Source organism: Rhizomucor pusillus (assembly GCF_041956525.1).
Source record: "Rhizomucor pusillus strain CBS 183.67 unplaced genomic scaffold VTP01scaffold_19, whole genome shotgun sequence".
Classification (NCBI taxonomy): domain Eukaryota; kingdom Fungi; phylum Mucoromycota; class Mucoromycetes; order Mucorales; family Lichtheimiaceae; genus Rhizomucor; species Rhizomucor pusillus.
Window position 1 is genome coordinate 336,903 of NW_027192161.1, and position 24,307 is coordinate 361,209.

At 46.2% G+C, this 24,307-nt stretch overlaps 11 protein-coding genes across 11 annotated transcripts; 6 read left to right on the forward strand and 5 right to left on the reverse strand.

Annotated features, from left to right (window-relative positions):
- Positions 1 to 165: 165 nt before the first annotated feature.
- Positions 166 to 892, reverse strand: VTP01DRAFT_3998 (uncharacterized protein; the record flags this gene model as incomplete). Its single annotated transcript, XM_069382630.1, has 3 exons — positions 166 to 384; positions 445 to 612; positions 692 to 892. 3 exons carry the CDS (start codon positions 890 to 892, stop codon positions 166 to 168), a joined length of 588 nt encoding a protein of 195 aa, XP_069235932.1.
- Positions 893 to 1,682: 790 nt separating this feature from the next.
- Positions 1,683 to 2,519, reverse strand: VTP01DRAFT_3999 (uncharacterized protein; the record flags this gene model as incomplete). Its single annotated transcript, XM_069382631.1, has 1 exon — positions 1,683 to 2,519. One exon carries the CDS (start codon positions 2,517 to 2,519, stop codon positions 1,683 to 1,685), a length of 837 nt encoding a protein of 278 aa, XP_069235933.1.
- Positions 2,520 to 2,687: 168 nt separating this feature from the next.
- Positions 2,688 to 3,960, reverse strand: VTP01DRAFT_4000 (uncharacterized protein; the record flags this gene model as incomplete). Its single annotated transcript, XM_069382635.1, has 7 exons — positions 2,688 to 2,807; positions 2,889 to 3,002; positions 3,068 to 3,140; positions 3,196 to 3,250; positions 3,311 to 3,408; positions 3,474 to 3,776; positions 3,839 to 3,960. The coding sequence occupies 7 exons, from the start codon at positions 3,958 to 3,960 to the stop codon at positions 2,688 to 2,690; spliced, it is 885 nt and encodes a 294-aa protein (XP_069235934.1).
- A 1,695-nt stretch (positions 3,961 to 5,655) lies between these two features.
- Positions 5,656 to 6,828, forward strand: VTP01DRAFT_4001 (uncharacterized protein; the record flags this gene model as incomplete). Its single annotated transcript, XM_069382636.1, has 2 exons — positions 5,656 to 5,758; positions 5,825 to 6,828. The coding sequence occupies 2 exons, from the start codon at positions 5,656 to 5,658 to the stop codon at positions 6,826 to 6,828; spliced, it is 1,107 nt and encodes a 368-aa protein (XP_069235935.1).
- A 61-nt stretch (positions 6,829 to 6,889) lies between these two features.
- Positions 6,890 to 7,279, reverse strand: VTP01DRAFT_4002 (ribosomal protein P2; the record flags this gene model as incomplete). Its single annotated transcript, XM_069382637.1, has 2 exons — positions 6,890 to 7,063; positions 7,121 to 7,279. 2 exons carry the CDS (start codon positions 7,277 to 7,279, stop codon positions 6,890 to 6,892), a joined length of 333 nt encoding a protein of 110 aa, XP_069235936.1.
- Positions 7,280 to 8,349: 1,070 nt separating this feature from the next.
- Positions 8,350 to 10,929, forward strand: VTP01DRAFT_4003 (uncharacterized protein; the record flags this gene model as incomplete). The annotated part of the gene is made up of 1 exon (XM_069382638.1): positions 8,350 to 10,929. The coding sequence occupies one exon, from the start codon at positions 8,350 to 8,352 to the stop codon at positions 10,927 to 10,929; it is 2,580 nt and encodes an 859-aa protein (XP_069235937.1).
- Positions 10,930 to 12,693: 1,764 nt separating this feature from the next.
- Positions 12,694 to 14,780, forward strand: VTP01DRAFT_4004 (uncharacterized protein; the record flags this gene model as incomplete). Its single annotated transcript, XM_069382639.1, has 6 exons — positions 12,694 to 12,777; positions 12,848 to 12,949; positions 13,024 to 13,087; positions 13,166 to 13,308; positions 13,377 to 13,425; positions 13,507 to 14,780. The coding sequence occupies 6 exons, from the start codon at positions 12,694 to 12,696 to the stop codon at positions 14,778 to 14,780; spliced, it is 1,716 nt and encodes a 571-aa protein (XP_069235938.1).
- A 302-nt stretch (positions 14,781 to 15,082) lies between these two features.
- VTP01DRAFT_4005 (uncharacterized protein) lies at positions 15,083 to 16,090 on the forward strand (the record flags this gene model as incomplete). Its single annotated transcript, XM_069382640.1, has 1 exon — positions 15,083 to 16,090. One exon carries the CDS (start codon positions 15,083 to 15,085, stop codon positions 16,088 to 16,090), a length of 1,008 nt encoding a protein of 335 aa, XP_069235939.1.
- A 54-nt stretch (positions 16,091 to 16,144) lies between these two features.
- Positions 16,145 to 17,920, reverse strand: VTP01DRAFT_4006 (uncharacterized protein; the record flags this gene model as incomplete). Its single annotated transcript, XM_069382641.1, has 5 exons — positions 16,145 to 16,579; positions 16,645 to 17,430; positions 17,501 to 17,591; positions 17,665 to 17,839; positions 17,893 to 17,920. The coding sequence occupies 5 exons, from the start codon at positions 17,918 to 17,920 to the stop codon at positions 16,145 to 16,147; spliced, it is 1,515 nt and encodes a 504-aa protein (XP_069235940.1).
- Positions 17,921 to 18,557: 637 nt separating this feature from the next.
- On the forward strand, positions 18,558 to 20,844 carry VTP01DRAFT_4007 (uncharacterized protein; the record flags this gene model as incomplete). The annotated part of the gene is made up of 8 exons (XM_069382642.1): positions 18,558 to 19,101; positions 19,146 to 19,449; positions 19,511 to 19,683; positions 19,743 to 19,907; positions 19,966 to 20,149; positions 20,214 to 20,408; positions 20,465 to 20,599; positions 20,658 to 20,844. The coding sequence occupies 8 exons, from the start codon at positions 18,558 to 18,560 to the stop codon at positions 20,842 to 20,844; spliced, it is 1,887 nt and encodes a 628-aa protein (XP_069235941.1).
- A 289-nt stretch (positions 20,845 to 21,133) lies between these two features.
- Positions 21,134 to 24,093, forward strand: VTP01DRAFT_4008 (uncharacterized protein; the record flags this gene model as incomplete). The annotated part of the gene is made up of 10 exons (XM_069382643.1): positions 21,134 to 21,169; positions 21,224 to 21,467; positions 21,548 to 21,565; positions 21,632 to 21,928; positions 21,980 to 22,158; positions 22,232 to 22,324; positions 22,386 to 22,880; positions 22,949 to 23,074; positions 23,148 to 23,660; positions 23,725 to 24,093. 10 exons carry the CDS (start codon positions 21,134 to 21,136, stop codon positions 24,091 to 24,093), a joined length of 2,370 nt encoding a protein of 789 aa, XP_069235942.1.
- Positions 24,094 to 24,307: the final 214 nt, after the last annotated feature.

Here is a 24,307-nt window from a genome sequence, read left to right on the forward strand (position 1 = left end):
AGGAATTAAATATTTGTTAGATAGATAGCTAGATGAGGGGAGAGAGAGAGAGGAAAAGAAAAAGAACCAAAAAAAAAAAAAAACTTGAAGTGACGAACTTTCTACAATAAACAGGATTGGTGGGGGAGGGGTACTCCGAATGTTTCAATTCCCTGGTTTCACGACTCAGAAGGGAGTTTTGGGTCCAACGTAAAGTGATTTGGCCTCTGTGAATTTGGTTTGTCCGTCCGCACTTTCGATCCATGCTTCAACGTACGCCTTGCGTCCTTCTGCACGTTCAAGGCGGCCACGGAGGATGACCCACTGATCTGCTTTCACAGGTTTTCGGTAATCAATATTCAGATTTGCTGTGAAACCAATGTTATTGGGCAACGCAGGCATGGCCTACATCGCAGTCGAACCTCAGTACATATGCTTTTCTCCAATAAAAAAAGAAAAACTTACCACACATGCCAGTATTTCGTCTAGCAAGGTTGCCAGCATACCACCATGGACAATGCCAGCGTGACCGCACAAATCAGTGCCAAGGTGCACAGCAGCGACTACTTCTGTGCGATCCTTGTTATAAAATAGCACTGGAGGAACGACGATCTTGCCTACACCGCGAAGTGTCTTTTTTTGGGGGCACAGGATAGATATGTCAGTTTGATTGTGTGGATCGCCTTTGTTGTTTTGTCAGCAGGCCATTTACCGATGCAGTCAGTGACTGAAGTTTTGCAGCTCCACGCAGGTGGCCGTATGCTTCAATTTCGAAATAATCTGGGCTTTCTCGGGCAGCCTTGACTGCGGCGAGGTTATCTTGCTCTGCCTTGGCTTTTTCGTATGCCTCAGGGCTCGTTCCACTGAGAGCTTGCTTCTGTTCGAGGAGGGCGTTTGTCTGTTGGGTTGCCATTACGCTGTAAGTGATTCCGCTAGCTACGATGCACCAGGCGACGATAGGTTTCTTGGGGTATGAGGGACGTTGTGTCGAGAAGTAACGGCAACGCGCCACCCTTTTTATACTTGACGTCGCCGCTGTTTGAAACCTCGAACGGTACAAGATGCCGAGCATGATCTTTACACGGCTGGCTACAACAAACGACGGGCCTTTTTTTGCTGACCTGCTGGATTGCCTCGCACCGACGCTTCCATTGGACGATTTCAATATCCGTTTCGTCTTTGACAGCAAGAATGCTCTATTGTCCGACAAGAATGGAACGCCGAGATCATGGTTGCCGACAGTTTATCCAGATCACCGACAATAATAATGTAGCGACGTTTTCTTCTTGGAATGTGATGTATCATCGATGGTATCCATGGATACCGGATCCATGGAAACGGGGGACTTGCCCGGTCACCATGGAGATGCATCACTTTCCTTTGATGCAATATCTCTCTCTTTCGGGATCAGCCCGTGATCCATAAGAGCAATTCTCTACTCTGCTGCGATACAGAAGATGTTATCACATTATTGTTCGGACTTTTTTATCCGCCCCAAAGAACCAAAGCGTGGCGATACGTGAGACGCTTAGCAAATTTTGATGCTTAGCTACATTTTTGCAGTTGCGGATGAATTGACAGCAATCGACTGTACAACATTGTGGGATCGAATGAAAGTACAAGATGAGTCAAATGAATCAATACTTCTTTGGAAGAATGATCCGTAGCAGATACAAGCTGTCTCTCTCTCTCTTTTATTATTTCTAATCGGCCTTCTTTGGTTTCTCTGTATCGACCTTCTTGCCCCAGTACAGGACGACTTGCGCCAGCAGGATGCCATTGAACGTGCTCGCCAAGATACCTCCGAAAAGCATAAGTGGATCATCCAGTTCTGTCATTGTTGTAAAGACACGTGCTGTGCTGCCAAGAAAATAGTTGAGTACCGCGAACACTGAAAGCTGGCCGGTAGACTTGTTGACATAGTTGGTGTAAATTTGTGGAACTTTGCTTGCCAAGTTGAGCGGGATTGTGCTTGCATATAGGCTTGATAGTAACCAAGATGGCACGATAGACGCGTTGGTGAGACAATGTATGAAGCTTGCAAGCGCGGCAAGGCAGCCGACGGAAGCTCCGTATCGACGCGCGAAAAACAAGATAAGGATCGAAATTAAGATATTCTGTATCGTCAAAAAGAGGATCTCGCCATAAGTGCTGAATGGATTGCCCTGGCGCCAATTATATGCAAACGATATGATATTGCTGGATGTTTCCAAGAGATAGGACGCAAGAGATAGACCCTGAGCTGATCCGTTGAGCAAGATGGTCACGATTTGCGGGATCTTTACGATGGATCCGCCTAACACGATGCCGAACCCGAGTGCTTTGGATATAGAATACCGAACACAGTCAATGTCCGTAATGTTGAAATTCTCTACCAGCGAAACATAGCACTTTTCGCCAACCAGGGCGACCAAAGGATCTCTCAGTGGAGTAGGTAGCTGCATCTTGCGTTCAAACAACTCGGGTGGTGGTACGGGAGGCGCGACTACAACAAAGGGAAAGGCCACGGCTATGAGAGCAAAGAAGCAACCGCAAAGCATGCGCCTCCAATTTGTCGGAACCAGCTTTGCATGTTGTACCTGCGGCACATTCAAGCTCTCTCTTTCTCTGTCTGTGTGTGGTTCGTCCTTCAACCGATCAGCGGTCTGATGCATGCTATATAGCCTTTTCCTAACCAAACATTTCCATTAAAAGAAAAAATTTATTCTTTAGTGAAATTTGCCAGGAACGACTGGATGGCTGGCAGAGAGACCGCCATCAACAGCAATTGCTTGACCGTTTACGTAGGAAGCTTCTTCGCTTGCAAGGAAAGCTACCATGGAAGCAATCTGTTTCGTGTCAAAGCGAGTAAAATGTTTAGTGTGATTCAGGAAGAATGAGAAGCTCAAATGCTCGGAATTAGTACATACCTCCATTGGAAGGCCGTAGCGACGAGTAGGGTTCAGCTGGCCAATCTTGTGGGCTGATCCTCTAGACTTTGCATAATCAAAAGTCATTTTGGTCATACCAGTTTCAATAAGACCCTACGAATTATCCATTTAGAGTTCTGCACTTTGAAAGACCAGATAATAAATTTGATGCGACGTACTGGGCAGATAGCATTTACTCGTACGTCGGTGCCAGCATATTGGAAGGAGCTGGTTTGGCAGAGATTGATGATACTAGACAACCGATATGTTTTAGCCAATATTCGCAACAGCAACGTGTACAACTTACGCAGCTTTGGAAGCAGAGTATTCTGGTGAACCAGCACCAGAACGGATACCAGCAACTAGATCCAAATCAGCCGATACTATAAATGCAGAGCAAACGAAGGTTTTTTGAAACTAACCTGATGCAGTGCAAATAATTGAACCGCCTGATCGCTCCTTTCCACCTTTGCCTGTCACCTTCATAGCTTCACCGGCATGCTTAATAGCCAGGAAAGCGCTTTTGGAAATTCTGTTAGTGAGTAAAAAGTACGTCAACCCTTGAAAAGCAATGTATAAGCTCACCTGAGGGCATTAATGCGCATCATGCGCATGAAGGATTCCTCATCTTCACCTTGCAACAGAGTGCCACTTGCAACACCAGCGTTGGCAAAAAACACATCCAATCTTCCAAACTTTTCCATGGCTTCGTTGATGATACCGGTGACACCAGCGGTGGACGCGGCATCGACTGCTCGTGGAATACATTGCACGCCTGGGTATTGCTTTTCGACATCTTTGGCCAGTTCTTCCAAGTTATCAAGAGTCAAGTCGGTTGCGTAAATAACCTTGGGACCACGCTTGGCAAGCGCATACACAGAAGCGCGACTGCACACGACCAGTATTAGCAAAAGGCTTCAAAAGCGCCCGCTACAAAGTCCTAGTCTTACCCAATACCGTAAATAGAACCTGCACCAGTAACAATGCATACCTTGTCTTGAAGTGATGAGCCAGCCTTGATCAAATGAGCAGCGATCTGTCCAACACGTTCGTTTACAGTGTCAATGGCCATTGTGAGTGAAAGGGAGCAAAGTAAGTAGTATACCTTGCTTGCTCCCCGTCAAATGTAAAGCAGCTGGCGAATGATTCGGGTAACACGAAATAACTTAAAATGATTGCCTTCTACCTGTTGTTTGATTCAATATTTATGACGGCTGTCAAGTTGTAGCAAGAATGATCGATATCTTGCGTCCATATTCACAGCCTCAGCTGTTGTATAAAATATGCACTTTACCTTGCAACACTGGTAGCAGCTACATTCGTTGTCCTGCAGATTTCGATGTCCTACCACCAACTGTGAAATCTTCTGACTAACGGTTTTCCGAATTGACAGTGCGACACCCACGCAGAGTTGTACTTAGTCGAGCACTTGCCGACTTTCCCAAATTGATTCAGATAAGTACACTAATAACATCTTCAGTAAAATAGCATGCTAGAATAGCACGTTGTAAAATCTGCTTGGCTGCTGGCGTTTCACTAAAGTTTAATAATAAGTTTTATGGAACTTGAGTACTAATAGTGGGAAAAGTCTCCGTTATTGAATAATCTTTGAGTCCACACGTCTCCTCAGTGAAAAGTGTTTTTGCACTTAAGTATTTTAGATTTATTCTTTGGTATCTGAAAAATATTCAGAATTAACCTGAGTCTGATCCTAAGACTAGTTTTGGGAGATACATTGTTGCAACTCGATTACCAGTAAGAGCTCTCATGATATTATTAATGAATTGTTTAGGATCAGACGCTTACTGTTATGGAATATAGGACGCAATCTGCGGATTATCGTCGAAAAGCGTTCATCACCTTTTTCTCGGCGTCTTTTTTTGTTCCTTGTTGTATAAGCCAATGCTTTCACGTGACCCGGAAAGAAAAATGCCTGCTCCAAAGTATGGAGAACGGAAATACAGCAGTGGTCATATAAGCCCAGAGGATGGAGCAGACTACTCCCCGCACACACGCACACACACACATATATATATATATCTCACTCAGTCGTTTCGGAATATCTGATCATAGTCAGGTCCTTCGTGACAAACTATCCGGGCCAGTCTCGAAATCCAGTTCCTCTGTTTCTGGGGACTTCTCCCGCAACGTATAGGCTCGTTCGTCCAGGAAATGCTGTAAAGTTGCTACTATTATAGCTGCTCGTGTCAGATCTATTTTGGTCGAATAGAATCAAGGAATTTTTTCCTATGCCGCATACGGGCAGCTCTAAAGAGGTTGTCAGGAGTTGACGCGGAAAGCCAGCTTCATCCGTTTTGAATGTTAAAATACATTAATGCGAGGCAAATGGAAGAAGCTGCTAAAGTACAGCTGCAGTGACCCTGCTAGTTTACAGTTTCGTTCAACTGTCTACTTGCTGGATGGGTGAAAACATTTCATTTGCTCTGCTGCCGTCAAGTCCAAGTCCGCGCGAGGATAATAATGCTCCTTTCTAACATTCGGCGATACTCACATCGCAGTGCGAGCATCTTGTATGCATCCATAAAATATACTGATAGATATAAAATCGATTCTTATATATTCCAGAAGGAAAGAAATCGCAAACGATAGATGGCGTAATGTCCAAGCAAGCCGCGCTTTATTTTACACCAAGTCGGCAAGACAAGTCGCTAACTTGAGTCCAGAAATACTGCTTCGGGTTGTGCAGCAGAAAAGGCCGCGTCAAACACATATCCAACCCTGCAAACCGCACTCGAACCAGCTTACAATGTCGACTGCTATTAATGAGTTTCTCACGAATATCCGTTTAAGGCTTTCGAATGTGTCGGCAGAGCAACCATGCGTGATTGTCATGGGCAACGACGCTGCTGGTATAGTATATATATATAGGTAGCATGCGTAGGATTTTACAAGAGAATTAAGAAAAGCATCCTCAGATCTCGATTCTGTAATCTCGGCTTTGCTTTTTGCCTACTTTAGCGCTGAAAAGGACCCAAACACACTGTATATACCTCTAGTCAAGGTACCTTTTGCCGACCTGAAACTGCGTCCTGAGCTGGACTTTGTGATGAATACGAACGACATTGATACAAGCAAGCTTGTGTGCATTGATCAAATCAACCTCGAAAAGCTTTCAAACGCTCGCCTGGTGCTGGTTGATCACAACAAACTCACGGCACCTTTTGATGACAGCAGATATGCTCAGCAAGTGATAGGAATTCTCGATCATCATGTCGACGAACAGTTGTACAAGGACATCCCTCTTCGTGTTATCTTGATGGTTGGATCTTGCACGTCGCTTGTCGTTCATCATTTTCAAGACCGTCAATTCTCTCAAAATATCTCAAAACTTGCATTAGCGCCTATCCTCGTTGATACGATCAACTTGAACTGGGATCTGCATAGAACGACACCAGCAGATGTAGATGCTTACAACATATTGATAAAGTCGAGTGGTGATACCAACGGATATTACGAACAAATCGAAGCGGCCAAATCCAATATCCATCATCTTTCAACCAGGGATCTCTTGCGAAAGGACTACAAAGAGTTTACGGTGCACCGGTATAGAATCGGCACGAGCTCGTTGCCATGGTATTTTGACGCATGGGTTGAACGCGATGGATACGCCAAAGTTACCCAGGATACCATGGATTACATGAAAGAGCGAGACCTGGATCTCGAAATCGTTTTGACATCTTTTGACCACACCGACGCGGGCGGACAATACGAAAGAGAGCTTGCGCTTTTCGTTAGAAACGAAGCATTGATGCCACTCAAGGAAACAATCGAAAGCAACACCGAGCTCGCATTGCGAACCTTGCAATATACAAACGAAGAGGATACGCGGATCAGATTCTACAAGCAGGAGAATATCAAAATGTCTCGGAAACAAGTGTGGCCATTGGCGAAATCCATCATAGAACATCAAACGCAATAAAATAGGTGTAGATAGAGAAAAAGAGGCCGTATCGAGTGTCATTTTATTGGCACGATATCGTTTAGTCGAAGAGACCGAAGCCCATGTCTTCGTCAGATTCCTCTTTTTCTTCCTCCTTCTTCTCCTCTTCCTTGGCTTCCTCAGCAGCACCACCAGCAGCAGCGCCAGCGGCACCAGCGGCGACAGCACCACCAGTGGGGACGGAGGCGAGCTTCTCCTTGCCTTCGGCAATGAGCTAAATAACAATGTCAGCATTTTCCGAATCTCATGTGCATGACATTTATTGCATTACCTCTTCAATGTTCTTCTCCTTGAGAGCTTCAATCAAAGAGTTGAGACGTTCCTCCTCGGCTTCAACGCCAACGGAGCTCAAGAGAGTCTTGATGTCTTCGGCAGAAGGGTTGGCCTTGCCACCGGCAGTCAAAAGGAGGTAAGCGGCGAGATGCTTCATGATGATAACTAAAAAAGGCCAATCCTGTTCAGCAAATCCCCATCCATCTTCCATCTATCCATCTTTACGTACGATCGCTTGGCGCAAGTAGATTTAACTCGAACTGAGAACCAACGCTTTTAGCGACTGAAAGCGAGGAAGATTGATGGGATGCCAACTCGATTAGCGCATTTGTGCTGCTGCTTGCCAGTTTTCAATGTCCGAATACTGCTTTTGGAATTTCGAAGCAGATATTACATGATCTGTGAAGTCTTTTGCTCTGAGTATTGGATTCTCGAGCACTGTTTACCTTGACAGCAAGTATGGCTGCCGAGTTGGCATATATAAAGCATGTCTTGATCGAATTTCTTGGAAATTTAACGTGTGTCTTTTTCCTCCACTTATTCTGAAAGTTCGCTCAGCCTTTTTCGACGATTCTTGATCTAGACTCCAAGTTGACACTGCCCCATTGTGTCTTTTAATCGGCAATCCTTGTCGAATTTTGCTGAAGTTATTACCATCCATTCTAATCTCGAGGATTTTTCATGAGGAAATCTATTGTAGCTATAGCGATTGTCTAGCTTTTGATGATCCTTTTTCACTTTTATGTGAATTTGCTAATTTGTTTACACCCTACACATAGACAGAAGGTCATTCACTCATACTGCTATAACAGTTTCCAGAGGCATTGTTGATGATTTCAAGTACGGAAAATCACCATTGTTTAATCTCTTGAGCTACAATGATCCATTCAGTTTTCAGGTTTCACAGGATAGTCTGGACGGGACCCTCTCAGTCCATCCAGGACCCTGATTTTCTCACGGACGTAGCTTAGTCATATTAGCAGAAAGGATGCAACAAGATGAAAACATCCCAACTGCAAGCAAAGTATATGTTTGTAAGATTCTATTTAATCTTGTGCAATGAATATTATCCTTGATAGTATCATTACCCAATATTTCTGGACGTTAGCAACAAACAGATCAGAGTATTGGGCTTATGTGCTGCGCGCCCGCCCCGGAATAAACTTTAAATAGAACATTGTTCTTTTTGAGCTACTGCTTTCTTCTCGACATTCCACATTGTTGCAAATGACAGTCGGCGGTGTCAATGACAATCTAGACAAGGAGATTGGACAGCTCCTCATGTGCGGTTTCGACGGGCTTGAGCCTACGCCCGGGATCATCGATCTGATAGAAAATCACAACCTCGGTTCTATTATTTTGTTTTCGCGCAATATCGCAACACCAGAGCAAGTGCAGAAGCTGACGCATTCGCTGCAGCAAATTGCACGCAACGCTGGACACAAGCGACCATTGTTTATTGCTGTGGATCAAGAAAACGGTGTAGTCCGACGGCTCGGACACAGTGGAACGTATCTGCCTGGCAACATGGGGCTAGGTGCGCTCGGCTCTTCAACCGCAGCAAGAAATGTAGCAATGGCTACTTCCAAGGAACTCTTGACACTTGGCATGAATTGGAACCTTGCACCGGTCTTGGATGTCAACAATAACCCCTTGAATCCTGTCATCGGAGTGCGGTCGTACGGTCAGGACCCTGAGCTAGTTGCCAGGATGGGCTTGGCTCAAGTTGAAGGATACCAGCGCGGAAACGTTGCCACCAGCATCAAACATTTCCCTGGTCACGGAGATACCGCAACCGACTCGCATCTGGGTGTGCCTGTCATTAACAAGACCTTGGAGGAGCTTGACAAGACCGAATTGGTTCCTTTCAAGAAGGCTATAGAGGCTGGAGGTATCGCGTGTCCTACATCTGTCATGGTTGCTCACATGCTGCTTCCTTACTTCAACAAGGAGTTGGTATCCAGCTTATCTCCCGAGATTGTTCGCGACCTTTTGCGCCGACGCCTCGGGTACAAGGGCGTTATTATCACTGATTGTTTAGAAATGGACGCTGTCAAGGAAACCATCGGTACTCCGAAAGGAGCACTGATGGCTCTCCAAGCTGGTAACGACATGGCAATGATTTCCCACACCCTTGCTTTCCAAAAGGATGCTTTCAAGGTTTTGTACAGTGCACTTGAACAAGGACAATTGAACGAGGAGGAAATACGTCGATCACTGCAGCGTGTTGCTAAGCTCAAGGATCAATTTTTGTCTTGGGACGATGTCTTGGAGCAGAAGGATCTCAAGACTATGGGCTCTGATGAACATGCTACACTAAGCAAGGAATTGTACGATAGAGTACCCACTGTTGTTACGGATCGCAAGAAGATCCTTCCCATCCGGCCAGATCCAAAGGATCAGATTCTATTCCTCGGTGCACATGTTCCTCAGACGTTGGCGGTCGATTCAGAGAAGGAACCCTTCAATTCATTCCATGCTTCCTTGCTCAAGAGACATGCCAATTTAAAGTATATCATTTACAACGAAGATACTCCTGATTTATCCCAAGAGATCCAAGAAGCAGACTGGGTTGTTATCGGTACAGCCAACGCAAACCTTTATCCATTCCAAGTACGCATGGTAGAATTAGCCCACAAGCTTGCAAAATGCCTAATAGTGGCAGCCGTGATGAATCCATACGATCAAATGTGCTTCCCGCAAGTCGATACTTACCTTGTCACATACGAATACACTCCTCCAGCACACGAGGCTGCCGTTCGTCTCATTTTTGGCGAGATAGAAACATCCAGCGACCTTCCTATTATTATACCCAACATTGACGATGCCATCAAGCCCACCAGATTCATCGTCGACGATTATCGAAACGACGACGACCTAGAGCAAATCGCAGCGCTGTGGAACGATGTCTTTGGCAATGATTGGCCGCTGCGTAAAGATAAGATCAACCTTGTGTTGCAACGAGCAAAATCGGCAAAACACCTGGTCGCACGTGACGTACGTGGAAAGATAGTCGGCTTTGTTGCTACGCAGATCATCATCGCGGACGGAAAGAAACATGGTCAGCTTATGCTGCTTATGGTATCACCGTTGAGCCGAGGTAAAGGAGCAGGTACTCTTCTTCACGACGCGGCTCTGGAGTATTTCCGGGAACAAGGTGCCGACTGCATCAAATTGGGCTCCACTTACCCTCGATTTTTCCCTGGTGTACCGGAAGACGGCGCTGACGGAACAAGGGCACAACAGTTCTTTTCGAGAAGAGGCTGGCGAATGGATGACGGTCTTGTACACGATCTCGTTGGAGAGGTGCAAAGTTACAAGATCCCAGAAAAGATCGAGAATCGCATGATCAAAGAAAAGATATGGTTTGGACGTGTCAAGCCTAGCGAAACATGGGAGCTCTACGCGTTCCAGCAGCGCAACTTTCCATCCTGGCTCTCTACGTACCAGCATCACGTTGAATTGGGTGACTATCAGGACTTGATTGTCGCACGCCAAGATAATGAAAATGGTCGCATCATCGCAAGCTTAATCCTCAATACGACACATGTATCACACGAATACAGGAGTGATTTGATCTGGACAGACGACAAGCTCTTTGGCGAGAAGAGCGGAGGCATGGCATGCGTTGGCGTCGCAGAGGAAGAAAGAGGCCGTGGTATTGGTATCGGCATTGTTGCCCATGCAAACTGGCTGCTTAGACAGCGCGGAGTGGCCAAGTCCTACGTTGATTGGGTTGAACTGCTTGATTTCTACAGTCGAGTGGGATACAAAACTTGGAGGAGTTACCGTCTCGGTCATTTTTGAACTACATACAAATGATAACAACATAATAGTAATATTAAAAAAACTCTTTGGCTATGCTTTGTGAAATTCAACTTGCTGCTACCTTCATGACAAAACGCGGTGATCTTATCAATGTCACACAGTGGCATTTGCCATTGCAGGTTTAGCTCGCCGTGAGTTATTCACACTGGTGCGAGGAAGACCTCGGAACGGCCCATTGTTGAGCTTGCTTCTCCGCAAATATATGTATTTCATCTATATTCGCAGACCGTACATGGGGATATAGAGCCAGTATCCGTCAGAGGATATAAAATGTATTTAACGCTATATTTATGGTATTAATCACGGGGGAATTGCCTCTTTGGGCTACAACGGACAATATCCTGTGTTGACTTGTACAGTGTATGTACCTCTGATCTTTGTCGCAAATGCAATGTAGCATTTTGCCTCCGCTGTTAACATTGCTTACTGCGACAGCAGAGTTAAACGACACAAATGAGGACGAATCTACATTTAGCATAGGAATACTCGGGCCAAGCAAAGATCTGTTGCAAACTCTCGAGTTATTCAGAGTTGTTGGTTGAATCGGGAAAAAGGCCTACTGTACATATATAATCCTGGAACCCGTGGCTTAAGATTTCATACCCAGGGAAGGAAAAGGGGAGATATCGTTTAAATGGGCAAACAGGGAGGAAAAAGGGTGACTCGCTCCTGCACGTTTATCCGAGCAAACGCTGGCTGATGCATATGCTGCTGATTTCTGATTTTCTATCTGCTATGGATTAAGGACTATCTGAACTCAAGGCTTGGTTGTTGACCCACCTTATTCAGTCGCATTTCCTTTTTCACACATTCGCGTAGTCTTCCTCTCATCACTCATCAAAAGGTGCCAAAGCAGAAAAGACATTAGATTGCTGATCACCATCGTATGGAACAGACGTTTCCACATGGCAAGCCGCTAACGCTGTTTGACTCGTAGGCTGCTACATCCGTGCTTGAGACATCCAAGAAGTGTATAATAGTAGACGAATATAAGTGATCTAAAGCTTCGATTTCTTCTGGAACTTTACAATTTATTCTTCTGCTGCCCCAAATGGGGAATGAAAAGATAGCAGAAGAGATATCAATTCCCAGGATGTAGAAGCGTTGGTAACGTCCCAGAATGGACAAAACGCGGGACGATCGAAAGTGATCGGGACGATACCTTGACACGGTTTTCCTGACATGTGAGTCCGGGTCCGCTTGAGGGGTTTATAATATACTCCTCAGCGTAGCACATGCATTCATATACTTTCGAGGAGCCTCGCTACCATCATCATCCTGTTCATAGCCCTGAAGTGCTCACATTTCTCTCTTTTCTGCAAAACGTTGACGTTTTGACAAGCACATGACATCTCCTGGGAAACGATCTCTGTTTTCCCTCTGTTCATCATATCGCGCATCATATCGCTATCTACCATATCATCCGCGGGATCGAGGAGCGTGGTTGGTAAAGCTTGATCTCCGCCACCCGAATCAGCTATCGTTATCGGCTGCCGTCGTCCTTATCAGTGCCAGCATTTCTTATCAGCGCATACATACGCACCTTACCCTTTCTCTTTATTTTTTCCCCTCCTCTACTTTTATTTTTTTCTATTGTATTTAAACCCTTCGTGCTACAAAACGCACGTCTCCACCACGCATTTGAACTCGTGGAAGAAACAAATCATACGTATATAAATATCCACAACCACCCTTCCCCCCTCACACGCAACAAAACAAAAGTCGACGACGACAACGACGACGATGGCCGATTCATCAGCTTCCTACACAATTGATTCTGGTGACACAGCCTGGACAATGATGTGCACCACGCTGGTGTTCCTCATGGTACTGTTCATAACTTTACTTTTCGTAGTCCTTTGTAAATTATTAACTCTAAGCAAAATGGTTTACGTAGACTCCGGCTTTGGGTCTGTTCTACGCGGGTCTTGCTCGCGCAAAGAATGCATTGTCGCTGATGTATCTGACCATGCTTTGCGTTGCCGTTGTATCCTTCCAGGTTCGTTATTAGATCCCGGTGGCACCGGCTTTATCATTCAATATTCGCTGACAGCCAGAAAATTTTTACTATAGTGGTATCTAATTGGTTACTCACTGACATTTTCTCCGAATGCAAACGCATTCATTGGCGATCACAGTAAGTTGCTAATAGCACAGAAAAAAAAAGCTGCCAAGTGCGGTACATTAACAATTATTATTATTGTCATTATTCTAGCCCACTTTTTGATGCGTGGTCTCGGCATGAAACCGGCTTTCGAAGGCCAGACCATCCCTGCCACTATCTACATGATTTTCCAGGCAATGTTTGCTTGCTTGACTCCAGCTTTGGCCTTTGGCGCTGCCGCTGAGCGCATGTCGGTAAGTTATACAACATTTATCGTTGTATGTTTAGGAACAAACATTGAATTTTATTCTGCGTTATGTAGCTGGGACCGGCTATTATCTTTATTTTCATTTGGACCACCCTGGTTTATGGTAAGTGTGCCGTCGTTAAAGAAAAACAAGCAAGCAAGCAAACATTCTGACCCATTCTCTCTCTTTCTCCTCCTTCCTCAGATATCATCACTTGCTGGGTATGGAACCCCAACGGATGGCTCTACAAACTTGGTGCAATGGACTACGCTGGCGGTGCCACTGTCCACGCTTCAAGTGGTCTCGCAGCCGTTGCTTACGCCATGGTGCTCGGCAAACGAAAGGACTATGACGAAAAGAACAACACTCCTCACAACGTTTCCTTTGTTTACATCGGTTTGGCCTTTTTGTGGTTCGGCTGGTTTGCATTCAACGCTGGCAGTGCACTTGCTGCCAACGCTCGCGCTGCCAATTCGCTTGTAGCTACCCACCTCGCTGCCTGCGTCGCCGCCGTTGTCTGGGTGCTCATGGACTATTTTTACTCTCGCAAGTGGAGTGTTGTTGGTCTTTGCACCGGCGTCGTTGCTGGTCTTGCTACGGTTACGCCCGGTTCCGGTTACGTCTCACCGAGCAGCGCATTGTTGTTCGGTCTCCTTGGCTCTATTGCTTGCAACTATGCTGTTCGATACAAGCACAAGTACCATTTTGACGATGCTTTGGATGTCTTTACTGTCCACTACATTGGAGGTCTCGTTGGCCTTGTATTGACCGGCGTTTTTGCAGAACGCTACATCATTGGTCTGGGCATGCCGGAAGGTACACCTGAAGACGAGATTCAGATCGGCGGTTGGCTTGATGGACACTGGGTCCAGGTGCCTATTCAACTTGCAATGATCGCTGCTGTCTCCGGCTGGTCGTTCGTCGTCACATACATCATGCTCGTTATCATCAACCGCATTCCTTGCATGAAGCTCCGTCTCGATGATCACGCTGAACATATCGGTACCGACTGGGCCCAGATGGGTGAACGTGCCTACGGATACATCCAGTGGGAAGAAGAAATGCGACGTGCTAGCACTGTAGATGGCCAAAGCATCCATCAAGCAGCAGCATCGACTAAGTCCAAGAAGGGCGCTTTGCGACGCATCAAGAAGATGTTCCTCGTCGGCGGTGACCGCACCGTTGTCAAGGGCGTTCCCAATCTCATTGAAGAGCCTGTTCTGGACTACAGCCAGCCGAAAGAAACAGGCAATATTCATTTGCAAAAGATTGAAATCCGACCTACCAAGAACGAAACAGCACCAGCGCCCCAAAACGTAGCTTTGGAATCTGAAGGATCTGTCATCGAGATCCTACCGGCTGAGTGCGGCCAGTCAAGTGGCAAGGCTTCACAGTCATCCAACGTCGAAGAAAGCAGTGGTGGTAGCTCGTCATCCAGCAGCAGCACTGCCGATTCCAAGCAAAAAAGTAGAGCATAACTTTTAAAAAGAGCAAAACTATTCTATCCTCCTTTTTTCTCTTATTCCTTATGTATATTGTCTCGACTTGTCTCATCTCATTCCCGTCCGTGTTTTATTGTACAATCTTCTCATCATTTAGTTTTTTTGTTCTTTTGTAAAAACATCATTCTTTTTTTATTATTAACATCGAAGTCCAGTTTGCTACATTGGCTTTAATTGTAACGATCAATTGTTGTGAACCTGTCCAGAGCCGAATTCCTTGCTGCGAAGGATTCCTTCGCTCTCTGACATTTTGTCCTTTTTAATCTTTTTTCGCGCAAATGAGCAGCAGTGCAGTAACAGCAGCAGCAGCATCATCCCAGCAGCTTGCACCTCACAGCACCGCCTCTCTCTCGTTGCAGCAATCATCACGTTTTTCCCTGCCGCCGGTCACTGTAACTTTCACCGATGTTGTATATACCACCATTGAATCCGCCGCCGATAGTCTATTACAAGCAGCAGCATCAGCATCGATAACATCACCTGATACATCATCGCAGCAGGAGATACCTCCCAGTAATGTCCCGCCTATTACCCATCACGATGATCCATGGACGCACAGGCTACATCAGCTCCTGCCATTTTTGGGAGTCTTTGCTGTCATTGGATTACTAACTGTTCTGTTCATGCTATGTTTCTTGGGATACCGTTTCTTCAAGGCAGGACGGCGGTATCAATATAACTTTGATGATACAGCGAACACAGTTGGAGACCACGAAGCAGTAGCAGCAAAGTCGAATCAAAGAGCAGGAGGAGCGTGGATGCAGCAGCGCCAACAATCCATTGTCCAGGAACCCATGCCAGCAAGGTTAAGACAATATTTTCGAAACCACCACCACCATCACCGCCACTCTGCTGCTAATCATCAAGATGACGACCAACCCATCTCTAGCACGTTTGTTCCCTTGGAAACGTCCCCGCTTACGCTGGTCAATCGAAGCGATATTTTGCAAGATCCTATCCGGAAACGCGGCGTGGATGAAGTAGCGTTGTGGGAGAAGAAGCAGCAGCAGCAGAGAAAACAGCGGGGACGGTTGTACAGCATGCAAGACTATCCAGATTCACCGGACGTGCTCCCGTCATCGACTTCGTCATCCGAAACCGTCCAGCCCCTTACGTTATCGCCTGTTACCAATAATACCATCCATGTACCACCTGTACCAACATATGAAAAGAATGCGACGCTGCCGAGTCACGTTGCTTTGGCAAGAGACGCGCTCCAGAAAAGCCATTTACACAACAGCAGCAGTCAATGGCTCCGACCGTCCGGGAGCAGCAAGAGCTTGTAATGTACAAAAAGAGAAAAAGTTTTATCTTTAAATGTTTTTCTGAAGTCATCCTGTTCATCGTCCTCTATTTCGACTTGTTTTGTCTTGGTAGTAATAAAACGCTTCCTCGTCATCATAATCATCGTCATTGTCAGACCAGCTGCCGTCGTAATACTCTTCGTGGATATCCTCGGTTCCTTCATGGATGTCTGCCTGTGTTCCTGATTCCTGAGCGGATATTTTGAGAACATATTCGAGCAATGCTTCCTCGTCGGAGAATTGGCTTTCATCAAGACGTGGCAGAGATTCGATTGTGTCCTTTTCTTCTTCTTGTCTAGTTTCTGTATTTGCAGTGTTTGATGATGTCGTTGCTTTGGGTGTATCGACGCTTGGTTTTGGGAACGCTTCAAGCACCTCTTTAGGTACGATGCCTTCCAGAGCAATGTCAACAAACGACACACCGCATCCAGTCGGTAAATGTCCTAGATACTTTTTTCTCTTTCTAGATTCCTAAGAATTATTATATCGTGTCAATAATTGCCACATGTAAATTGCTCTTGTCGCAGATGCTATACCTCTGTCAAGATCTCTTCGAAGCATTCATTTACAGTGCTCTCGATACTAGGCGGAAAATCGCGATAATCTCCAAATGTATGCTTGAGAATTTTTATACATCGTGGTTCAAGGAAGGCAGTTCGTCCGTCCGCAGCCTGGTAAAAGTAATAGTCTGCTAAAGAATTCTCATCGCCGCCGTGAGCAGCATTGTTATCATCTATGCTACCACTGCGATGGTTGAATCTGCGTCCATCTTGGGGTATATCTTGCTTCATTTCATCCAAAATCGCCAAGCCAGCTGCAAGCGACACCATTTCAGATTCGTCAACGGCTGCGTTGTCTCCAGGCGTCGCTTTATTATCGTCGATTTCGAGTCGTTCCAAGGATGCGCGAAGCTCTTGTTCCTCACGCTCGTATTCATTGCGGATATATTTCGGCCGGGCAAGCATGTAGCGCGCGAACTCCATTGCAAACGGTGCATCGTTCCAAGGTATCTGCTGTTGCTGTTGCTGGTTGTCGCTTGCTTCTACAGGTAACGCCAGCATAAATCCACCTCTGCGATGCACGAGCGTGAACCGCATCCGTGTGCCCGGCTTGATATCCAACGGGCAGGGCAGTATCTTGAGGCTTCTCAAATCAGAAACACTTTCAATGTCATATCCACAGATAGGACAATCCTTCTCGCCTAGTTCAAAGTATCTCAAGATACATGGAAGACAAAATGTATGACCGCAGCGGGCGACGCGGCCGGCCAACGGTTCTGATAAGCAGATAGGGCATCCGGATGACTGCGACTCGTGGATAACCTGCGACAAGGCAAGCACAAGAATGTTAACTACATGGGAGAGCAATGGTTCTTTACATTAAACATTTTACCACTTGTTCGATAGCATTCCAGTCGAATATTGCGTCTGGATCAGCGTCGTGGGAACCATAGTCGCCCGAAGGTTTGAGTAGAAATCGAAAACTATATACAGATTGTGTGTGTTTAGTACAAACCACATCGAGATATCAAGTGCTTTCCAAAAGAAGAAACTCACTTTGCATTCACAAACTGTTCCCTTTTATAAGGCTTGTATGACACTGGCGACGATCGGTACGGCAGAACGTGAGGCGATGGACCGACGGGCGTCCGATGGGGGAGGGAAAAGTTTAGCAGGTGATTGAGTGATTTCTCCTTTCTTTTCTTGCGAAGGCGTCGAGACCGCGAAGGATCTAGGGCCCAGCTTTGAGCATAAGATCAGTTGTCGCTTTACTCTATAACGAACCAGCACCAGCAGCGTTGGAATCAGACATGAAAAAGGCAAATATTTTTGCATGAATTTGAAATTCTCTTCTCAACTCCAACATCAGCATGCTCCGCAGCAAAAAGGTCATCTTTGCACTTTCTCACTGCAACAGACATAACCAGTTTCTTCAAGATATCTATTCCTTTGTTTCTAAGAATACATTTCAAAGGCTTCTACTGAATAAAGCACATATTACAGTTTGATGGCTTTTGCAGATCCTGCAATGCAATGGAAAATGTGTACCTGCAATTACTCCAGCTTATGATTCCGTATTTTCAGTCCAATTGCATCCAATGTTGCATCCTACGTAGATCGAAAGATTACGCTGTCGAGTTTAGCTTGCAGAGTTTTGATTTGTGGGAAATCATCCAAGGTTGTGGAGAACAAGTTCGGACGAAAATTTGCTGGAACACACTCAGCTGTTGGACTTTTAACATCTTTTGACACCCTACCCTCACCCCAACGTAAATAGCCCACATTGCGGCGATCACTGAAGAAACCGAGTTTGGAGCGGCTGCTGCCTACGTCGGGGGCTGCTCCACCACCGCCTTCAAAGCCTGTACAGTCCAAACTGCCAACGTCCAGAGCCGACGAGACGAAATCAGTAGGAGAAAAGCGATCCAGAGACGAATTGCTTGACGACTATGACAGTAGCAGCAGTAATGACGAAAGATACAGACGAAGGTCACGCAGTCGATACGATCGTGATCGTTACAACAACTACGACAGAGACTATTATCGCAGAAGACGCCGACGCTCTCGCTCACGGTCATACTCTTACTCCCGATCGCGCTCACGTTCCAGATCATATTCCTACTCTCCTTCACCTACCAGGTCCCGTTCACGCTCGCGGTCACGAAGCAGAAGTAAAAGTAGAAGCAGGAGCAGAAGCAAGAGTGTTGGTAGATACAGCAGCAGCAGCAGGTACTATTCAAGAAATCGGAACAGCTACGATACGTCACGAAGACACTACGCATACGATCGCAAGTATCGTTCTTACAACAGCCGTTACGACGATCGTCGTCCCTCTCATGATCGCGATGATAGAAGATATCCGCCACCCAAATCGCCATCTGGCCCGCATTGGGATCGCTACAATAAAGATAAGGCTCCACAATGGTCTAGTAGCTCCCGCAACACATCATCCTGGACAACATCCCAAGAACAGCACGAACGGAGGAAACGACCGTATGAACACCACGAGTCTGCAATAGTACCGCCCCATCAACCAGGGGAAGCAACGCAGCCGCAGCATCAGCAACAACAGCAACAACCATCACAACCTACGCCAACTGGTCCCAGTCGGTGGACTCCTAGTAAACGGGAATCTGAAGATATACCCCGAGTTCCGACTATATCACAACAGCAAAAAGCCTCACAATCAGGAGTCGTAGAGGAAAGACGGTTTGGACGGAAGATTCCATTTGGTGGGGTGCCAGATGATGTGCTGGATGAGCTGAGCTATCCATTCCGCATACCGGATGATCCAGAGACCCTGTTTGAAAAGATCGCTCAGGTGGGAGAGGGCAATTACGGGTATGTGATTAAACACGTCACAAAGGTTAGCATATACGTATGTTACTGAGCATGTCAACAGAAAAGTATACAAGGCTCGAAATTGCAAAACAGGCCAGCTCATGGCGCTTAAACGGATACGGATGAAAAATGACAAGGATGGATTCCCCATTACGGCTATGCGCGAAATCAAACTTTTGCAAAGGTTAAAACACAAGCACATTGTAGAATTGCAGCAAATCATGGTCGCTAAAGGTAAGAACGGCGCAGAAAATAATATCTATCGTTATGCTTACGCTAGTCTTACCGTGCAGGCTCCGTCTACATGGTTATGGAGTATATGGATCACGATCTGTCGGGCATCTTGACACATCCAAACATCAAATTCCAACCTTCTCACGCGAAGTCTCTCATGAAACAAGTACTCGAGGGCTTGGCATATTTACACAACAACGGTGTTCTTCACAGGGATATGAAAGGTTTACTTACATTGGTGGAGACTTCATTGAGCCATTGATAGTAATACGATTGCTGTAGGGTCTAATTTACTGGTCAACAACAAGGGCGAGCTAAAAATTGCAGATTTTGGCCTGGCGCGAGTCTTTCAAAAGAATCTTAGCCATGATTATACCAATCGCGTCATTACACTGTGGTACCGGCCTCCAGAACTATTACTCGGTGCCACTGCATACGGTCCGGCTGTAGATATATGGAGCGTGGGGTAAAAAGAGATTACCATATATGTTGATAATGGGCAGTTTTGACACTGAAATTTGGTTCCACAGATGCATTATGATGGAATTCTTTACAGGCAAGGCTATCTTCCCTGGAGCGGATGAAATACACCAGTTGGATCTTATTTATAAAACAATGGGCACGCCGACACCCGAAACTTGGCCAGATGTAAAGCAATTGCCATGGTACGAATTGGTTCGACCCAAAGAGCAATATGAGAACAAATTCAAGGAACTGTATGAAAGGTATTGAAACATAAAACAATCATAATTATTTTCGTTTCTAAACGAAAGTACTCTAGTGTACTTTCACCTGGTGCTCTTGAATTGTTAGAAGCCTTGCTAGCCATGGATCCTCAGAAGCGTCCATCGGCATCCGAAGCATTGAAATATCCATATTTTACGACCGAAGAGCCGGCACCGGACGCTCCAGCCAAGTAAGTTGATTGTAATTAATCAGAAGTAGGTTTCCCAGGATACTCACAAACTTTGCAGTTTATTAAATGACAGCGATGATTGGCACGAGTTCGAATCTAAGCAGCGTAAAAAGATGAAAGCAAAGATGGCAGCAAGTAATGTGAGCAATAATAGTGGCCAGCAACAACCTCCCAAGTTACAAAGGAAAGATTCAAGAAGTTCGCTGGGGCAGAAGCCGGTAGAATGTCCCCCAGCTATGCAATAAAAAAGCCTCATGTATTGTCCAAAACTTGTCCTGATTTTTACAAACAAACGTACGCCCGTCTCAACTGGATAATAGTTTCAGTGCGCCGGAATTTCACTGGTTATCACACACAGGCGGAAGGCGGAAATGCAAGTTGGCATCTGATCGTCCGGAAGCGATGATTTCCTTTTATGGTGAAACATCTTAGATCTTTAACAGCAACGAAAAACTTGTGGAGTGCCCAAACCTTTCTCTTTTTCTTCCCCCTTTCCCCCCTCTCTCTCTCGCTCGTACACTGATTACTGCACAGATGGTTAGCGCGTTCCTCTTACAGAGCGCACGACAGGTAATTATTTGATATACCCATTTGATCTTATATCTAACAAGATCATGCATTTAGGTCCCTGTCACTGCGAGACGTACGCTGTCAAGGTCCCTTGCAAGTGCTGTCAACCCAGTTGCTGAAAAGGACTGTCGCTCAATAACACCACCCTATGCGAAGCTCAACGAGAATCTCGGCAAGGTCCGTCGTCTACTTAACGATCGTCCGTTGACACTGGCCGAGAAGATCTTGTACTCGCACTTGACGAACCCAGAGGAAACCGTGCCTGTCCGTGGTGAGACTTACCTCAAGCTTTCTCCAGGTAAAATTTGTTAACACTTGAGAGTACATACGAGTGCCGCTTTTGCTAAGTGCTTTTTTCTTTTCTTTTTGGATAACTAGATCGAGTTGCTATGCAGGGTAAATAAGAGAAAGATGGGACAGATCAAGTTTATATATATTAACAACAAAACTAATCAAAAACAGACGCTTCTGCTCAGATGGCATTGCTTCAGTTTATGATTTCCGGCATGGCAACGACCGCCGTTCCTTCGTCTATCCACTGCGACCACTTGATCGAGGCGCACGCTGGTGCCGACAAGGACGTGGCATCCTCTGTAGTCACCAACAAGGAGATTTTTGATTTTTTGGAAAGTGCTGCAAAGAAGTACGGCATTGCATTCTGGAAGCCAGGGAGCGGTATTATCCATCAGATCGTATTGGAGAACTACGCCGCTCCCGGTGGATTGATGCTCGGCACCGACAGTCATACTCCCAATGCAGGTCAGCTTTAGGTTCAAAATTTGCTCGATGGTCGCTGACATTGGTGTAAAGGTGGTTTGGGCATGATTGCTATTGGTGTTGGAGGCGCCGATGCTGTGGATGCCATGGCAGCCATTCCGTGGGAGTTGAAAGCTCCCAACATTATCGGTGTCAAGCTCACTGGAAAGCTCGGGCCCTGGGCTAGTCCCAAGGATGTTATTCTGAAGCTCGCTGGCGATTTGACAGTTCGAGTAAGTGTTGGGGATTGGGGGCGCGCTCTTTCTCTAACCTGCAAAAGAATAAATCCGACTAATGGTAATTCAGGGCGGTACTGGACATATTATTGAATACTTTGGTGAAGGCGTTCAGTCCTTGTCCTGCACCGGCATGGCAACTATTACCAACATGGGCGCAGAGGTAAGCGATCCAACGATGTAGGCCCAAATTGTGTTTGTGTACTTATATCACGCTCTCGTAGGTTGGTGCCACAACTTCACTTTTCCCGTATACCCAAAGTATGCGATCCTACCTTCGTGCCACAGGACGCGCTCCCGTCGCTCAAGCCGCCGACGCCAACGCCGCCTTCTTGCGCGCCGATGAAGGTTCCGCCTATGACAAGGTGATCGAGATCGACCTTGCCCAAGTCGAACCCCACATCAACGGTCCCTTCACACCGGACTTGAGCACTCCCCTGAGCAAGTTCAAGGATATGGTTAACAAGAACAACTGGAAGGATGAACTATCAGCTGCGTTGATTGGAAGCTGCACCAACTCGTCATATCAGGACATGTCTCGCGCCGCCTCCATTGTTCAGCAAGCTGCGGATGCTGGTATCTCTGTAAAGTCCAACTTTTTGGTCACTCCGGGCTCGGAACAGATCCGTGCAACCATAGAGCGCGATGGCCAGACTGCTACTTTTGAAAAGGCTGGTGCCCAAGTTCTTGCAAATGCATGCGGTCCATGCATTGGTCAGGTAAAAGAAAACGTGCTTTATGTTTTTTATATGGTGTGAATGAAGGGATATGCTGATTTAATATCCAGTGGAAGCGTGTCGATATTGATAAATCCAAGGCCGAGGACAATGCCATCATGACCTCCTTCAACCGTAACTTCCGCAGTCGCAATGACGGTAACCCCAAGACCATGAACTTTTTGGCGGCTCCAGAGGTATGCTTTTGGCATTGGCCAGCTGGGTAGTAGTAGGATCGAATTTTATTGATTTTTAATGACATGTATATAGATTGTCACCGCCATGGCCTTCTCTGGCAAGTTGACCTTCAACCCGATGACGGATGCCTTGCTGGACAAGGATGGCAACGAGTTCCGTTTCCAACCGCCTCAGGGCGATGATCTGCCCCGCCAGGGCTTTGAGACTGGACGAGCAACCTACGAACCTCCCTCGCCTACACCGACTCCCGACCCATCTGTACAGGTCGTCGTCTCGCCCACATCTAACCGTCTGCAAGTGCTCGAACCGTTCGAGGCATGGAACGGCGAAGAGTTCAAGAACGTGCGAGTACTCGTCAAGGTTCAAGGCAAGTGCACCACTGACCACATTTCCGCCGCTGGTCCCTGGCTCAAGTACAAGGGACACTTGGAAAACATTGCCGAGAACACCTTGATTGGTGCTCTCAATGCCGACAACGGCAAGGTGAACGTTGTCCACGATATCACCAAGGGAACCGACGGCAGCATCCCCGAAGTCGCAAAGAGCTACAAGAGCCAGAACATTCCTTGGATGGTTATCGCTGATGTAAGCAAAAATATGCATTACGGTCTTTTTTGAATGCCCTTTAAAAAACTGACATTACATATAGCATAACTACGGTGAAGGTTCTGCTCGCGAGCACGCCGCTCTCCAGGTCCGTTATCTCGGCTGCCCTCTGATCATTTCCAGATCGTTTGCACGTATCCACGAGACCAACTTGAAGAAGCAGGGTGTCTTGCCCTTGACGTTCGTCAACGAGAACGACTATGAAAAGATCTCTGGCGGTGATATCATTGAGACTCGCGGTGTCAAGGACCTTGCGCCCGGCAAACCTGTGCAGCTCGTCGTTACCAAGACCGATGGTACCCAAGTCACCATCGATGCCAAGCATACTATGAGCGTGGATCAGATCGAATGGTTCAAGAAAGGCAGCGCTCTGAACCTGATCAGTGAAAAGGCAAAGTCTGCATCTGCATAGATTCCAACATTGTATACACTGCAATCATTTTACTCCGTATCTTTGTATTTTCCTTCCCTTCCCCCGAAAAAAAGTTTTCACTTACACGATTAAACCCATTCGCATTAAAGGTTTGGATCCCATGTTTTATAGAATGTAAGAGCATTGCCTTTTGCATATCCTTAGGATATGTACATTATTTTATATATCCGAACGAACATTTGTCAAAAAACAG